Raw genomic sequence first — 17,763 nt, 5'->3', positions numbered from 1 at the left:
TTGAGATGCTTCTTCTTAACTACAATTATGAAATTTGATAAATACTATAAATATTCTGTCCTGTGAAAAGAATCCACACTCTTAAATAATCCCTCCATCTATAAGACCCCCATTCTTTTCTCCATATATTTATATTTATTTCTTATCTCAGGGATTTAGATGACATCAACTTCATGGCATTTACTATAGGCCTCCTGTTCCCTCCTATTCTCATTCTGAGTTGTCTGGTGCTCAGTTCAGCCTTCTTTTAATAATAGCCAGTTGCCTGGCTAATCTTTATCTGTCATTAAAGTTAAGTTTAGCTTTCAAATTTAGTTTTTTCTGTGTTTGGTATATAGCTTGAGTTAAATACTGAATGTAAACATTACTTAGGTTTGTAAAGTCATTCCCCAACTTTTATTACATTCTATTTTACAGTTAAAATATTCTTATCAGTGTTTTGTTTTCCCTTTCCACAGAGTATAATGAGTTCTAATTCCATCCCCTCTGCTGAAGAGTCCCTCCTATGCTAACAGGTGAGATAGACAAGCACTGGCTCTTTAAGGGCTGCTGTGTGAGTTACCTATCAGGATTTCCTTAAGATGCAAAGAAGTTTGGATTTAGAGGGGTCACACATTGAGTATTTCATTGATACTGTGAGTTAATCTACTTAGTTGTTTTAATTATCACCTTGGGGTAGCAATTCTGGCAGAAAATAGGTGTATACCTCAGACTTTTTATTAACCCTGTTTCCTCTCATTCCCTACCTTACCACATAGCTCATTTCTGCAGCTCTCTATAAATTCCACATACAACTTACCTCTCTTCTGACAAACAGGGATGATGGTAACTCTAATGAAGAAATTAGACGTAGGCTTTTATATCATTTCAAGACCTTAGCAACCCAGATGCAGAGCTAGGGGGGTGCTGTTATAACCAACTGAGAACCACTGTGGGCATTCCACCACCATGTCTCCATAGGTACTTCTGTGAGCATTTGCAGTGGCAGGGAAAAATGCTCTGCTGGTGGTGGTCACAATACCAAGATGTCCTGGGAAATGAGATGAGGACCACAGCTCTCTTGTGGGTGAGAATCACCAGGCCTGACATACTAATTGATACAAAAATCATAGTGGGACAAAGAAACACTCTATCTCTAATGTTGCTTCCAGGATACTGACTAGAAACATGATAACCTGAGCATCTCTAGCCAGGTATGGGCACTGGTAAATAAGAACTGAGACTATGTCTGCATCTCCTTTTTATTGGTTGGTCATTATAAATTTAATTTTTTAAAGTTTTTGTCTAGAAACAGAACTGAAAATCTTACAAACAGCATTACAATTTCCCATCTCCTACAGTTCTAAATTTAAAAACCAAAACTCTTCATCAGAAAATTTGTTTTGCAGACAGTGAACACATAAAGATCTTCTGAACATTCATTCCGCTTGCTTTATTCAACCTTTGTCTTCAATCACATTTAAAATACCACTAACCTCCTAACAGAAATGAAACAGAAGTAAGGTATTTTGTTAAAAATTAAGTGTTTTCTTTGAAATAAAGTGTTAATTTTACAATATCCTCATGAGGCCAAACTGTCTGAATAAGAGCACACTCTCTCCCATGGAGGTCCCACAGAATATGCACACAGGCCACTCCTGATGCACAACATTTTCTGACCAGCTATACTCTCATACCTTCCATACTAGAGGACCAGCCACCTATACGGCTAGAATATTAACAAGAAAACTGAAGCATATTACTAAGAAAAGAGCTGCAAATGTGCCTGTGAGAAGTGTTGCAGCGAGTCCTTAAGGCAAGAGTGTGTGTCCTTCCGCACCTGTCTCAGGCAATACTGTCTTATCCGGCCAGGATGTTTCCATCTTGGAAAGCAATTAGTTCACACTTTTTTGGGGGGTTGGTTTCTTTTGAGCACTTCTAGCTTTGATGTTCTTCTTCAGATTAGCTGTTCTTGGAACAGGCGGCTTCCCCTTTGGTTTGGGGGGATTACTGCGACTGGTGCGTCCGGCTGTCCGCCTCTTGTCCTGAACTGTTCTCTGCTGTTCCCGCAGCCTCTCTTCCCACTGCTGGAAAGTGATTTGTCAATGTTACTATCAAATGCATGTCACTCTTTTAGGCTATTAAAATGGTATCAGAATTTATCAGTGCAAGTTTTATAATACTGTAATTTTCACAGCAATGGCATGACAGCTACAAAGTATATAACTCCTCTACACTTAGGACTCATGTGTTCAAGGGAAAGTGCTTGAAATGTGAAGACATTCATTTCTTTTAGACCTACAACAGACCTTTGGGGCATTACCGTCACAGTGTAAACAAAGGTTCACATAGCTGGTCCAAAGTCAAGCTAGAATTCAAAGTTCTCACTCAAGCCCTTCCCCTATGCAGCTCTGGTCAATAGGACTACAATACAACATTCCTACACAGCCAGTATTGTGAAATGTGGCTGCCATGGCTAAAAGCAGAAATTTACCATGTCTCCTGCAAAGTCCAGTTTGTGTGTGGGGTGTGTGTGTGTGTGTGTGTGTGTGTGTGCGCGTGTGTAGAAGTGTGTGCTGTTCTGTGCTGTGGCAGCCAGAGGGGAGCTCTGCGTTTCTTTACTGCAGAGCTGCTTCCTTGAGACTGGGTCTCCCTCAACTTAGAACTACAGTCAGGTCAGTGAGCCCCAGAAACGCTCTGGTCTGTGTCCCACCCACTGGTGTTACAGACCTGAGTATAACTACTCCCAGCATTTTATGTGGGCTCTGGGGGAGTTGAACTCCAGCTCAGGTACTCCCACCTGAGTATTTTTAACTACTGATCCAAGGCCATAAACAAACGTTTTTTGTGAGGGTGTGTGTGTGTGTGTGTGCATGTGTGTGTGTATGTGTGTGTTGGGGGGGCCTATAGATCAGAGGTCAACATCATTCACTCACCTAGAAGACCCCTGTCTCTGCCTCTTAAATGGTAGGGCCACAGGTGATGGCCATGTTCACCTGGTATTTATGTGGATTCTGAGAATGTGGGTTCTTAACTCCCTAATCCCAGTCAGTATTTTTAAAAAAAAAAACAAATTATGTGTTCAGCTACATCCAAAGGAAAACAAAAAACCCATTTACACACTTTAATTACTGGTGATGTGTTCCAAAGTCTCCCAAGCATGTGTAATAATGAACTCTAAAATATACCATGTTACATATATATATATATATATATATATATATGTATATATATATATATATGTATATACACACAACTATGATAGAGTTTAACTTAAAAGTGAGGCAAAGTAAGAGCAATAGTAAGATAACTGTAGCCCTGCACTATATAGATTATGTGAATGTGGTCTCTCTCTCTCTCAAAATATATATCATATTCTGTTGTATTTTTGAACTGCAAATGACCACAGGTAATAAACCATGGGACACAAAAATGTAGATAAAGGGCAAGTAGTGCAATTCACTAAAGTACTAGCTGTCCAGACCACTGGCAATGAGTCATTCTGTGGATAACCAGAGAGCAGAAGCTGGCTCCTTTATAAAGCTCATCTCAGAATCTAGTGGAAGTAAGCCCTTCTGACCAGACACTGCTATCGACCATAACACACAGGCCCTTCTTTGTTAGAGCATATTTTATTCAGCAAAATTTCTCAGCCAGACTATAGGTCAGCCATAGTTGTAGGTACTGGAAATATAATGAAAAGGAAGATACTATCCTTGCCCTCCTATGGCAGGATCAATTCTAGTTGGCTTTATAATTCAGTTATTACTGCACACTGCTCTCACATGGTGGTATTTCCTCAAGTTCTTACTGAACTTGGAATATTTGCTGCAAGAGGATGGCATGAATGACTGTAGTTCTATTTGCTTGTTTTGCAGACAGGATCTCATGCATCTCAGGTGTTCCTAGAACTATGTAGTTGGGAATGAACTTGAAATTCTTGCCCTCCTGTGTTCACTTCCCAAGTGGGATTGCTGGCATGTGTCACCACATCCCATTTTTGTCTTACTGGGGATGAGCCCAAGGCTTTGGCCATGTTAGTCGGCAAGCACTCTACCAACTGGACTACATTTCCAGTGCTTAGCAGCTATGATGCTTGAAAGCATTTCCTTTCTTCTCCACTGGTGCTTTCTTAGGAACCTAGGAAACATAGCCTGCTGGCAATTTCTGTCTCATAATACATGAGACTGAGCAAATAATAATTCTCTGAGAGATATTAGCTCAGGTTTACACAGCAGTGTTGATTTCTGGAATTCAGATACATTCTTCTGTTGTAGCTGTTCTCTATGTCAATTATTAATATAGTCTCTTGCCTTGCCCAAGAAAGTTTTATTCCTGAAAACGTAAGAAACCACAGGTGGGAGCAGTTCCTTTTGTGAAGCTGAAAATACATATTCTCTTGAATATATCTAGATTTATTTTCAGGATTAAGGATGCTTAAATTATCATAGATAGGATAATGTCTGTAGGATTTTTCACCCAGGGGAGAGTTCTAATTCTAATGCGATTATCAGTATCATTATGACATTACTACCTGAACTATGGATTTTGCCACAACATAATTACTTTGTTGATAAGATACTTTCAAAAAGTCTTCCATGGTGTGTGTGTGTGTGTGTGTGTGTGTGTGTGCGCACGCCAGAGGATAACTTCAAGTGTCGATTCTCAAGAAGCCATCAACCAGTTTTGAAGCAGCATCTCTCACTAACCCAGGGCTTACCAGTTAGGCTAGATGGTCTGGCCATGATGCCAGGGGGCTCCCACTTTCCCTGACTCTCCAGCTCTGAGATCACAGATGTGTAACACCATGCCCTGCATTTTTATGTGGGTATTGAAGAACAAACTTAGGACTTGTGCAGCAAGCACTTTGCCAACTGAGCTATCTCTGCAGCTTGTCTTACATTATTTTAAATATAGTACATTTAGTTATGATATGTTTTAGAACTAGGTATTTACACCTCAACAAATGTATGTTTGTTTCAATCTCAGTGACTATTGCATTCAAGTCTTTCACTGTTTACTCCAACAGTTAAGTTGTAATACAGGAACGACCCAACAAAAAAACTACAAAAAAAAAAAAAAAAGCCCACAGTTTGATGTGGAAAGAACTGGCACATCAGAACTGAACACAAACAAATTTACCATAAATTTTAATGACTGTTCTTGATAAAGTGTTCCAAGTAAGAACAGCTATAAGCTGCATATTAAAAAACACAAATATTGTTGCTATTGCTGGCTCCTATGAAAGTGTAGAGATGAGAGAAAGTAAGCAGTTCCCCAATTCTGTAGAATTTCATTACATGTAGTTTTCTAGTCATACTTACAACAGATCTTTTACTAAGTTGGTCTCTCCATTTTTCTACTAAGCAATTTTCAAGAAGCATCATTCTGAAAATAAAATATTTTGTTAAACAGCTCTTGATTATAAATGTAAAGGGACTCAACACAGAAAATTATAATTTACCAGCCCTTATCCCCATGACCTACATATCCATAATTTATCATTTATGAATTTTTCCCATATTATTCTTCTGGAATATATTTTAGACCCCATTATATATTCAAATCATACATTTCTTTCACTATTACATTCTTGTTTGGATATATAAGAAAATTAAAAAATCTACTTTAAACAATATAATAGTGCAAATATGAATATCAATATAGCCATTTATCTCCTGTTGAATTCCCCTTTTGTCTAATGTTACCAGTGTTGTGATTAATGTCCTTTTACATAATAGTGTGCTTCCTGTGTGGCAGTGATGTGGTGAATGGCCTTGTGCATAACAGTGTGCTTAGTGTGAAGTTGGTTACTATTATTCCTTTAAGAGAGGTTTCTGAAAGTAGAATAACTGGGTCAAAGGGTTCTTATATTGGTTGTTGGGGTATCTGTGTTGGATAACATGCTTCCAATGCAAACATGAGTACTTGAGTGCGGACCTTCAGAACCCATGAAAAGCCAAACACAGTAGTATGTATCAGTAATCCCTGTGTACCTGTGGCAAGAAGTGGGGTGGGGATAGAAGAATGTCCCAGCCTACGGCAAGAAGTGGAGTGAAGACAGAAGAATGTCCCAGAAACTTACAGGCCATCAAGCCTGTAGAATACAGCTGTGAACAGTAAGACCCTGTTGCCTCAAATGAGAAGCCACACTGGTAGATGTCCTTTGACCTCCATACTCATGTCATGGCCTACGTGCACCTGTACTCACAGCATGAACATATATACAGAGAATCAAAAAATAGCAAAAATTTTTTAACAGAATAACTGATTATTTACCAAGTGGTTGCATATTCATCCAATTTACTAACATTACTATTTGAGTAAAAAAGAAATCTTCTGTTTATTTGAGCTTTAGAATTACAAAAGTCTTTCAGGTATTTTTTAAATACTTCATTTATTTACAAGTATAGGGAGGAGAGAGAAGAGAGACAGACATACACAGAGAGAGAGAAAGAGAGAGTGTGTATGAGAGAGAGAGAGAGATTGAGAGAGAATGGGTGTACCAGGATCTCTAGCTGTTGCAAATGAACTCCAAATGCATGCGACACATTATGCATCTGGATTTATGTGAACACTGGGGAATCAAACCAGGGTTGTTAGGCTTTGCAGGCAAGTGCCTTAACTGCTGATCCATTTCTCCAGACCACAACGGTATTTATTTTTTTTTTAAATTTATTGGTGAGAAGACAGAGAAAGAAAGAGAGAGAGAGAGAGAGAGAGAGAGAAAATGAATGAGCAGGCCAGGGCCTATTGACATTGCAAATGCACTCCAGATGCATGGCTTTATGTGGGTACAGGGAATTAAACCTAGGCCAACACACTTTGAAAGAAAGTACCTTTAGCTGTTGAGCCACCTCTCTAGCCTACAAAGGTCTTTTTAATGTTTATTTGTTATTTACATTTATCGTGGAATGTGTCTATGAATTTATGCTTACATTTCTACATTGTGCTCTAAGATTTTAAATATTAATTTACATTAACTCTTTTTAGACCAGTATCTTAATTTCTCTGTCATATCTGTTATAAAGTATTTTCTCAAATATTGTTTTTTTATTTCTTGTTTGTAATTTATTTTTGTTTGTTTTCATCTGTACATGTGTGTAAGTACATGCCTGTGTGTACAGGCATGTGTGTTGGGGTCAGAGGACAATTTCTACAGTTGGTCCTTGCCTTTCATCTTGTTTGAGGCAGGGTTCTTCATTATTCACCAGTGTATTTATTTGTCAGCCTGACAAGTAAACTTCCAGCTATTCTCCTATTTCTCTATCTCACTCTAGATGTTCCAAGGTAACAGACAGGTGCCACTGAGCCTGGCTTTTATGTTGGTTTCGGGATCCAAATTTGTGTAGCAAGTGCTTTATGCACTAAGCCATATCCCCAGCCACTGTATTTATGATTTTTATGTACATAAAAATTATGTGGCCAAAGTGCACTGTGAAATTTCCCTTTGTGATTTGTTTCATTACTCTTGTGTTTACTAAGTTCTTTGCCTTACTGTAGTCACATTTTTAATCACACATGTACATGGGAAAACACATGAACCTTCATTTCAGATGGCTACTTAATAACCCTTAAATTATTCTTTGATAAGGATTTAAAATGTTTACTCAGTTTAATCCATTTTGAATTTATTTTAGATTACAGTAAAAAGTATACTGCTTTTTCAAATGAGTATTTTACAAATAAATAACACATCCAAAATATTTGCACCTTGATGGATTTGTAATCCATTCATCTGCCCAAAATGATCTAGTGACCTGGTATGTCTGTAAATGCATCTCACACTACCATCATTTGTGAAAATAGGACACAGATGAACCCAGAATTAACTGTTTCTCAAGGAAAACAGATGCTAGAAAGCCAAGAACTCACAGCAGCAAAGGAGGGATGCAAAATCTGATGGAAGACATAGGAAGAAGCTATACAAATTAGGCCATTTTCAACAGAAGTATGCCTTTGTTGTTTTTGGAAGAATGGAGTCCTGGGCTATATCAAGACAAAATACATAAGCATGGATGCCAGAGAATCAGAGAGAATGTCTTATATATATTAAAAAAAAGTCTGATTTTGCTGGAGAAGTACAGTACAAATTTTGGGGTATGTCCTTGTATCTGGCTGAAGAATTTAACATTATAAGGAATATGTTGAGGAATCAAACTGGGGTCAGAAAAAGAATGTGAGTGGATAAGACCTCCCAGCTAAAGCTGTGTGTATGTATTTATTCATACGTTGTTTTGTGATGATTTGACAACTCTACATTCCAAGGTTCAGAGTCATCTTATGTGTTTTTGTGTGTAATCATCTATCAAGCAGATGCTGCGACATGTACATGGGAAAACACATGAACCTTCATTTCAGATGGCTACTTAATAACCTTTAAATTACTTGAGGGAACTTTGAAAATTGATTGACTTATTTAAAAAGAATTGTTTTTACTCTAAATAATTTACTAGCCTATATGTTTTAAGTCACTTAACAGATTCTGGTGTAGGTTTTTAAAGATTCTATTTTAATACATGTCTAATTTTCCTTTATTATACTGACTGGAAATTTAGGATATCAAGTTTAGAAATTAATATTAAGACAATACATATCCCAGCAGAAGTTTTCACTAAAAACTAAGGCACTTTTTTTTAAGTGACAACTGGGGCCAGAGAGTTGGCTTAGCAGTTAAGGTGCTTGCCTGCAAGCCTAAGGACCCATGTTCAACTCTCTAGGTCCTTCATTAGCCAGACACACAGGTGACACAAATGCACAAGGTTGCTATAGTAATTTGAATAGATGGCCCCCCATATATTCAGTGTTTTATTACAGTTTGTAATTTAGATCTGCAGCCACCTGAGTGGAGGAGGTGTCACGGGGCAGATTTTAGGGCCCAGCCCTAAGGTGGCTTGAAATTCCAATCTAAAGATAAACAAAGTGCCTACTTGTGCCTGGAGTTCCTGAAGTATACTTTGTGGTGTGGTCTCTCTCTCTCCCTCCTTTCCTCCCTCCCTCCCTCCCTCTTTGGTCTTTTAAGAGGGGGCCAACTTTTTTTTTTTTGCCATTATGGAACTTTCCCTGGACCTATAAGCTTCAATAAATACCCCTTCCTCTATAACTGTGACTGGTTTGGAAGTTCATCTCAGCAAACCTGAAGCTATCTACTACAGTCACACATGTGCACAAGGTGGCACATGCATTTGGCGTTTGATCACAGTGGCTGGAGGCTCTTGCACACCAACTCATTCCCTCTGTCTCTCTCTCTCTCATAAAATTTTAAAAAACAATTGCCAACTTGCATTGTTTTGCTATTTTTTTTAAAACCACGCCTGCTAAGTGACACTTGCATTTTGGGAGGAAGCAGTAGGCAGTCCTGTGCCTGGTGGAGCCTACCTTGAACGCCACTCATAACACATGATGAGGACATCCTGGTGGGGCAGGATGTGTGGACACTGACAGGAAGAATTTGTAATAAGTGGGACTTGTGTTCGAGGGATGGGTGAGGATGACTTGAAGATCTCTTTTACATCCACCACTGTCGTGACTTCATGGCAGCCACTTCTCTGCACGGCTTTTATTTTGGCATGAATAACTGCAAATAAAAAATCTCTCTGAGTGTTGTTATGGAAGCCTTTGGGGAAAAGTTAGATGTGACATACTTAAGCCACCTCTGAACCATTCTTACAAATTCACTCCTGTAATTATAGTCCTGTCCATGGACCACAGTGCAGGCAGAAAGCCCATGTAATTATATATGCAAGTATCAATGCTCATCATCCAATTCTGTCAAAATTGTTTTAAAATGCTTCAATTATTCTGAAAGATGGAAATGAAATTAAGCAGCCAACTTAGTCTGGGTAGGTCAGCAAACCACTCTCAGAAACATGTTGCATGTGTCTGCTTTCCCTTGTAAGCAGAGAAGCTTATTTGGAGTCAGAGCCATATATTCTCACATTTGCAAATCACTGTCAAGTTTATATTCCTTCAAACACCCATCTTATGCTTAAACTTCTATTTTACAGAGAAAATTTCTAGAATAATATAATTTTTTCAGCTACCAGACACTCTGACTGCTATTCTGGAGTTGTTAACTTCACTAACAAATCAAGACCAGGGCTAGCAGAGATGGCTTTATGAAGCCCTTGCTGCTAGGACTGCTTCTGTAACTTTGTTTGCTTTGCACTGTATCCTGGGAAGCAGCTTTCTGAGGAGACAAAAGCATGTAACAGCAAAGGTTTCAACAGGAAAGTGGCTCTAAGGCATGGCCCCCACCCCAACTGGAGACCATCTTAATTAAACTAAAGGTGGATGGGGCTTGGTGGATAAGGGACTAAGTAGATGAAGTTAGGAGTGTATCTAAAGGGAATAAGTGTAAAGAAACAGATATTTGGGAAGACAATGCACTTATTGTCATTACTGCATTGCTTACATTGTCTGTGTATGATCCTCAAATCTGGCAGCTTAAGGATAGGTTATTTTCCAAATTTCTATTATCTTCCTACTTTCATGTGTGATAAATTCTAAAGTTTCTTACTAATATAAAATTTCAGTTTGAGGGCTGAAGAGATGGCTTAGCAGTTAAATGCAAAGCCTGTTGGCCTGGGTTTATTGCCCCAAAGTCCATGTCAAGCCGCATATACAAAGTGGTGCATGCATCTGGAGTTCATTTGCACTGGCAAGAGACCCTGGCATCTCCATTCCCTCCCTCTCTTATTCTCTCTCTGCTTGAAAATAAGTAAAATTATTTTTAAAATAAAATAAAATTTTGGCTTGAAATAATGAAAACCAAGTTGGCCAATACACTACATTGACCAAGACATTTTAAAAGGACATATTTTAAATTTATTTTCAAATGATGACAGTAGAATTAGAATACTTAAAAAATTTAAATACCATGATGGATCTTTGTCTTTGAAGAAATGTACTAAATGGTTCTTTCAAATAAGAAGGAGGAGGGCACTGAAATTATTCAATGCTATAGCCATAGGATCTCTTGATTGACACATTTTCATATAATTTTTTAAACAATAAATACTTGTAGCCATTTATAAGAGAGAAGGTACATGGGCAGATCTTAATTCTTTGGGCCTCAGATAATCAAACATGGGACCACACTCCTATCCTTCCTGTGGCAACAGAACCTCAGAAAGAGAATAAAGGTGCTTGCCATTTTTCTGCTCAGCAATTCTCACAGAGATTAAATCGGGGCAAGAGATCAAACTTCATGACATGCACAACTTTCATTTCATTTACTTATTTTTTTTTTCCTTGCTTTATCTGGAAAACCAAGAATTTATGGTTGTTATTGAGCTGTCTAGAAACTACATAATTAATGTGAAAAATCATTAATACTTCCCTTCACTTTTGCAGCCAGCAGGCCCAGCTTTATCAGGGATACTATACCGTGATTTCAGTTTCTTAGTGAACGGCTTTGTTAGATTTACCATAGCTGTAGTTCTTGCTCAGGTAAGTTGCTAAGGTTGGCTTCACCTTTTTGCACTTGCATCTATCTAAAAGAGCAAAAGAGATAAAATAATCAGGAAAGTGGTTAGAGAAATCATTCCGAGAAGAAGGTGAGGATCCTTGAAGTAGGAGCTCACCTGGGCTCAGGTGTTTGCAATCAACGTCCAGAGGCCTTTCCTGCACCATCATGTCTGGCGTGATGTCCATTCCCTTCACATCTGAAACACAACAGGGCGATGTGGGTGTAGTCAGTGGATGGGTATCCTCATCCAACTGGAAGCAACACAGCAGTCCAACACAATGTTACTATAAAGCGGCATGCTACTGATTACTTTTTTTCCTATTGCCGTCCCCAGGCTGAAGGAGTTTCTCTAGGTGAGACATAGCATATTCTAACACAAACTGGTGTGGATGTATATCCTCGACACCGGCCTGATCAATCACATCCCTCCTTCCCAAAGCCACACGGCAGTACCGCTGCTCCCTTAGCAGTCCTCCTTTCCTCTCCTAGTGCTTCTTCTGCCTCCCCTCACTCCACTCCCCCCACTTCACTGAGGACTGAATCCAGGGCTCCATGGCTGCTAGGCAAGCATTTCACCAATGAGCTACATCCCCAGCCCCAATCTCTTTAAATGTGGGATAACTTGACTTAGAACCACAATAAATATGCAAAAAAATGGTTTTATTTCAGGTGAAATTAGACTTGTTCCTGCCAACAAAAAGCCACAAAATGGCAAAAAAAAAAAAAAAAAAAGTGAAACAGAGCATATGCATCTAGGATTCTTAGTTGGGTGGGGAGTAATAACTATCACTGCACTTAGAAAGGTCGTATGCATGTGTGTGATGCTAAATGGAGAGTATTCGCCCATCTGGTGGAGTTGACTTCAACATGAGGCGAATTAAACAATTGGTCAGCTGCTTATCACTGGCTCACACATACGGTTGTATCTGTGGACCAATGGCTTTCTTGAAATCAAATTCGCCCCAATGGAGTGCCTGTGCTTCCCCCACTGTGAGATATCCATGGGAAAGAGTCTTCCCACAGTGATCCAGCTTCTGAGAGCCTCAGCTGACCTCAGCTGTAGGTGTGGCCTCCCGGTGCTCATGTGACCTCCATGGCAGCCGGTACCCCTTCGGTCTTTCTCCATCCCTGCGCACTCACCCTCTGGGAGGTCGGTGACTATGGCCTCGGGAGAGATGCACACGCCGCGGTCGTAGACCGGCAGCTCGTCGCAGGCCAGGCTCTCGGGCCAGCTGTGATTGTACATCTTCACCAGGGGCTCGCAGTCGTCGCGCGCGCGCTGGCACACCGACTTGCAGGGCCGGATGGGGTCATGCAGGAACTCCAGCGTGCAGATGGGCGCGTACATGGCGCACAGGAAGAAGCGCAGCACCGCGCTGCAGTTGGTGGCCACCAGCTCCTCATACTGCTCGATGGCCAGGATCGCGTTCTCCTGGGTGCTGTGGTGCAGGTGGTTGGGCATCCGCGTGATGTTCCAGGGCATGTTCCGGCACATGGGGATGCGAACGGCCTCACAAGGCGCGCCGAGCACTCCCGGCGCCAGGCGCAGCCAAAGGCACAGCGCCGCGAGGGCGCAGCGGGGCATGGCGCTCACTTGCGCCCCACGCAGACACGCGGGAAAGCCCTGCTCTCCCCACTCGCCTCGCTATCCCTTCTCCGAGGACCAGCAAGTCCTCCGAAAGCAGGAAGAGCTTTTGTCCCCAAATTCAACTGGGCAGACAAGGGAGATTAGGAGGACCCCCCTGGCCGCAGATCACCGCTCCCCCGGAGCACCGAGCACCTGCACTCAGCCACCAGGACGCAGACCCGTGCGGCCAGCTCCCGTCCCTGACCCCGCAGCTCCGAGCGCAACCGGCCACGGCCATTGTGGGACCCTATTTATCCAGTCGCCTCCCCTGACGCTCCCAGGGCAGCTGCGGGCGCGGCGCGACGCGGGCTCCCTTAGGCTGCTCCACCCCTGGACCCGCGGAGCAGACGCGGTGACATCATCTCCGCCCGTCCGCAGCCAAGGGAAGCAATCCTTGATCTCCCCCTCCTTTTTCGGTTTGGCTAGACTTTTTTTTTTTCTTTAGGACCAAGAAATGGAGAGTCTTGCAATGAGTCCTTTTGAACACTAGATACCAGAGGGTGCGGAAGATCTCAATCTCCCCCCCCCTTTCACTCACTCACTCACTCACTCTCTCTCTCACTCACTCACTCACTCACTCACTCACTCACTCACTCACTCACTCACTCACTCACAGAGAGAGAAACTGAGCTTCTGCCTCCCTCAAGTGTAGAGCTGGGAGAGCTGGGGGTCGATCCACAGAGCTGCTGCCCTCTAATTTTGTTTGTAATCATTTGTTTCTTCCAGTAGGGGGCGAGAGAAACACCGAGAAACAGTACAGGGAAAGTTGGAACAGGATGGACAGTTTATATAAACCACCTCCCAGCTCGCCCCCAGTGGTATCTAGAATTTTGTTGTTCGTGCTGCTAGTGGACTCAGTTCTGGTTCAGGATTTTCCACAATGCCACTTGGTTTGTGTCTGTTCCAGCAACCTACAGCTACCCAGAGGTACAACGGCCTCGTCTGCTTTCTATTGAGAAACATCCTCCCTTCCTTGTGAAAACAATGACAAATTGTGATACCGCATTGTGAAAAACTTTTCCAACTCAGCAGCCTAACATCTTGATGTTTGATATGTGCGGATATGGTTACTTGAACAAGAATCTACTTGAGACCGGAAACAAGTATGCATTTTTTATTTTCTCTATTCTCTTCACATTAGGAAGAAGCCTCAAACCAACAGGTGGTCCCGCTAGTCACAGAAAAGAGAGGTGACGCTATTGTAAGTTCACTTCAAATTTCAGGCAGCAAGATGTCGAGTGTATATTTGTTTAGGGAATTAGCGACATAGAAACGTGTTTCTGAATGTCACTCGTTAAAATTATGATTTCATTTGAAATTTTAATTTAACACTATTTTATTTTTTCCTCTTCCAAGCTTATACCCATCCCTGAATAATTTAGTTTTGAATTTCACCAAGACAGTATTAAAATTGCTGGGGGAAAAACAAGCACAGCTGACCCTTACTGGCACTCTTCCATGGGACAGGCATGGAGACAAATACAGACAAAGCATTCTCTTGGTTTTTAGGGAACATGAAGTTAACTTGGAAAGTTAAAAGACTAAAAGAGAGACAGGCTTTTCAGGATTCACTTAAAACACTTGGTGCTATCGTGGGGCAGCCCAGACTATTCCAGTAGGGCCGTGCCAACCTACGGGTATTCCAGTTGTCTGTACGCATCTCTTAAGCTCCCAAGATGCCAACCAGATTAGGAAAATATCAACCAAGCAGGGGAAGCCCAGTTGCCATCTGAAACCTTTTCCAGTTAGCAAAATCCTGAATCTATAACTTGCTGAATAAAATTCATGTTCAGCTTGGCTTCCTACTAGAAGAACAAGAGAAAGCGGAACTTTCCACCTTTTTTTTTTTTTTTTTTTTTTTTTTTGTGAGGCAGTGGAGGACAGAAACCTTAGAGGTCTCATACTGTGGAACCTGGATGAACCTGATGCATGCTGTGTATTGAACCAGGCAGATTCCACATCAGAGCTTCATGTACAGTCCTGAGAGTCTCTGACTGTACGTCCTTTAAAAAGAGCAAGCTCTGGGAATATATGGCTCAGTGCTAGGTTCAAGTCCCAGCCCTACCAAAAAAAAAAAAAAAAGAGAGAGAGAGAGAAAGGAACAAAAGAAAGCAAAAGAGGAAATGCTCAGACAGGCAAGTCTTTGGGACTTCCAGGGGTAGCTCAGTGCTATGTGGGTCCAGATTCATCTCCAGACCCACTGGCAACAGTTAGGAAGAGCAGATGAGTGAGTCATCAAGATATACTGTTTGTTGTCCTTTGTCTTTGTGGCCTCCAGGGAGGCTGGGATTCCCGCCCCTGCTGTAGCCCTCAATCCACTGCCTTCTAGCTGAGGAAGTGCCCCTAGCCATAGTGATTCTCTGTGATAACTCCCTTTGTTTTCTGCTGACTCACCACTTCTCTCCCCCTCCTAAATCTGTTCTCATGGACAGCTTTCTTTCCTCCCCAACTCACCTTTCTACTCCAGGTTTACTCAATCTTGGCAGTTTTGACACCAAGGGCTGGAAATTTCTTTGCAAAATGTCTCCTGGTGGGGCTGGGAAACTTGCACCTGGAACTCTTGCTCTCCTTGGCCTCAGTAACCACTTACATGCCTGTGGCTTCCAAACTCCAAATCTCTGCTGGTTTCTGAAGTTTTACCCAACTGCCTACCTGAACATACTACAGTCACCTCAAACAAACAAGCGCCTTTACTGCTTAGCCATTTCTCCAAGCTTCCCATAGTCAACTCAAAGTCACCCAGTCTATACTTTCTTTCTCACTCAGGCTGAACACCCGGTGTTCCAAACCTGAAACCTCTGTCCTCAGTTGACATTGGCCTCTGTAATTACCAATTCCACCTACAGTCTTCATGCCCATTTGTTACTCAACTAGGATCTCTAGCCTGGATTATAACAGCTTCTTTCCTGATTGGTCTTCCACTTCTTTCTAGCCCCGCCCTGATGATCTGGTTGAGAATTGCCCTGCTGATAAGTGATTGAACCCCAACACTGCCCCCATTGTCTTTGATCCTCGTGCCCCCCATTCAGGAATGCGCTCAACCTCTTACTGGTTCTCTCTTCCACAGCATCGACTTTACGTGCAAATCAAAAAAGCTATAAATCTGGAAAGTAGGCAATTTCAATTTTTTTTATTCTATATTACAGATCACAACATTGCTTAAACACAAACACAATTAATTTTGTTCTAGAAGATAGCAGACCCCCAGATATACAAACCATAAAACTTGAAGCTTTGCCAAGTGATGGGCGAGGGTATGTGTGCCCTTGAGTTCCAGGCTATATGCAAAGGCCATGGATGGGAGGTGGGGCGTGGCACGACTGTAACTGGTATCATTTCTTCAGGAAGGACTTCTTGACACAATTTGCTGAAGACAAGTGGTAGTTTTACCAAGAGGCAAGCTACAGCGACACACCAAGTGGATCAGTTCTTTACCCCATACTGACCTTGAAAGCGCCCCCTGTGTGGGGTTACTTGATGAGTGCAGCAGTTTTGAATATGCGCAACCTTTTCTTGCACTTTCCACTTTCTCCGCCCCAGCCTTCTTCCATCGCGATGCCCCCAGGATGCTGGTGGCACCGCTGCCACAGCGTTTCCTGTTGGCAGCACTGAGCAGGTTAGAGGAGCTGCGGTAGGCAGTGGCCAGGGCAGAAATAGTTCCACGCGATTTATTCGAGCGTTGCCAGGCCCGCGGCTGGACCAGGGCCTCTGATTCCTGGTGGAAACTGCGCGGGAGGAGCCCGGGTCCCCGCGGAGCCTAGGAGATGACCCACTGCGCTGCAGGGAGCGCGGCCCGCGGGGCCCTGCGCGCGCGGCTGCTTGGCGGCCTGTGGGTCTGGGTCTGGGCGCTGTGCTGCCTGTGCGGCCTGGGCTCCGCGGGCTCCCTGGGAACCGAGGCCAGGACGCCGCGGCCGTGCGCCGCGCCGCAGCAGTGGGAGGGACGGCAGGTTCTCTACCTGCAGAGCACCGGCCACAACAGCCGCGCCCAGCTGTCCTACGATGGCCTCAACCAGCGTGTAAGGGTGCTGGACGAGCGGAAGGCGCTGATCCCCTGCAAGAGGTATGGGCTGGGCAGGGAAGGCCAGGGCTGGGGACCCAAGTCCTCGCTGCTGAGTCAGGCTCCTGGCTCCTGGAGCCCCCAGTAGCCTAGGACTTGCCTTTGACCTTGCCCCATTTCATTTCTTTCCGAAGTCATCTGCAGAATGCTTGCTTTTTAAAATATTTCTGTTTTACCTTTAAGAGGAATTACGGACACTATGAAAGAGGGGGGAAGGGTCGACTATGAAAATTGGGCAAACACATAGCCCTATTATTATTAAAGCTTCCATTTACTCCTTTAAGGTCTTTTTTTCTTCTTTAAAGCTAGTTTTACGTGCTAAAAAGCAAAAGCCTATATCATTTAAAAAGAAAACAACACCCTATGTTACATGTTCTTACTTGCCACCCCTCCCCCTGTTTTTAATGGCTGCACAATATTTCCCAAAGGGCTGTACCTCCCTCACCCCCCACACTAATGGTAATCACCTTTCCACTTTATTATGACAGAGGGCACCCGTTTTCTGGAATATCATTTTGCTTCTGGTCCCTTTAAGACATGGTTTCTAATTTAAGCTCACCACCTGTCTCCCTGTCCCATTTTTCCTGTCTCTGTGTTTGTTCAAAGTCATACTGGCCTCTATGGCATTTG

General features: G+C 42.4%; 2 protein-coding genes across 2 annotated transcripts in view; one reads left to right on the top strand and one right to left on the bottom strand.

Annotated features, from left to right (window-relative positions):
- Window positions 1-1,227: 1,227 nt before the first annotated feature.
- Window positions 1,228-13,330, bottom strand: Sfrp4 (secreted frizzled related protein 4). Its single transcript, XM_004668849.2, has 6 exons — window positions 12,590-13,330; window positions 11,565-11,645; window positions 11,409-11,474; window positions 9,358-9,556; window positions 5,304-5,367; window positions 1,228-2,066 (listed from the first exon to the last, which is right to left on the bottom strand). Exons 1-6 carry the CDS (start codon window positions 13,032-13,034, stop codon window positions 1,875-1,877), a joined length of 1,047 nt encoding a protein of 348 aa, XP_004668906.1. The 5' UTR covers window positions 13,035-13,330; the 3' UTR covers window positions 1,228-1,874.
- A 3,257-nt stretch (window positions 13,331-16,587) lies between these two features.
- Window positions 16,588-17,763, top strand: part of Epdr1 (ependymin related 1) — a 36,718-nt gene continuing 35,542 nt past the window's right edge. The window contains exon 1 of the mRNA XM_004668828.2: window positions 16,588-17,136. Within this exon, the coding sequence (XP_004668885.1) occupies window positions 16,841-17,136 (296 nt within the window). The 5' untranslated portion in view covers window positions 16,588-16,840. The remainder of the gene's footprint in view (window positions 17,137-17,763) is intronic.

This window comes from Jaculus jaculus, chromosome 16 (genome assembly GCF_020740685.1).
Source record: "Jaculus jaculus isolate mJacJac1 chromosome 16, mJacJac1.mat.Y.cur, whole genome shotgun sequence".
In the NCBI taxonomy this organism is placed as follows: Eukaryota; Metazoa; Chordata; class Mammalia; order Rodentia; family Dipodidae; genus Jaculus; species Jaculus jaculus.
The sequence above is the reverse complement of the archived record's forward strand: the minus strand, read 5'-3'. Positions and strand labels throughout refer to the sequence as shown.

Bases quoted from the DNA above. Each gene is read 5' to 3' on its own strand.
- Sfrp4 (XM_004668849.2), bottom strand. From the start codon at position 13,034: ATGCCCCGCTGCGCCCTCGCGGCGCTGTGCCTTTGGCTGCGCCTGGCG. The intron at 11,646-12,589 runs GTGAGTGCGCAG...GTTGTGTTTCAG, and splicing joins AGTCACCGACCTCCCAGAGG to ATGTGAAGGGAATGGACATC. The intron at 2,067-5,303 runs GTAAGTATGACT...ATCACTTTCCAG, and splicing joins AACTTAGTAAAAGATCTGTT to CAGTGGGAAGAGAGGCTGCG.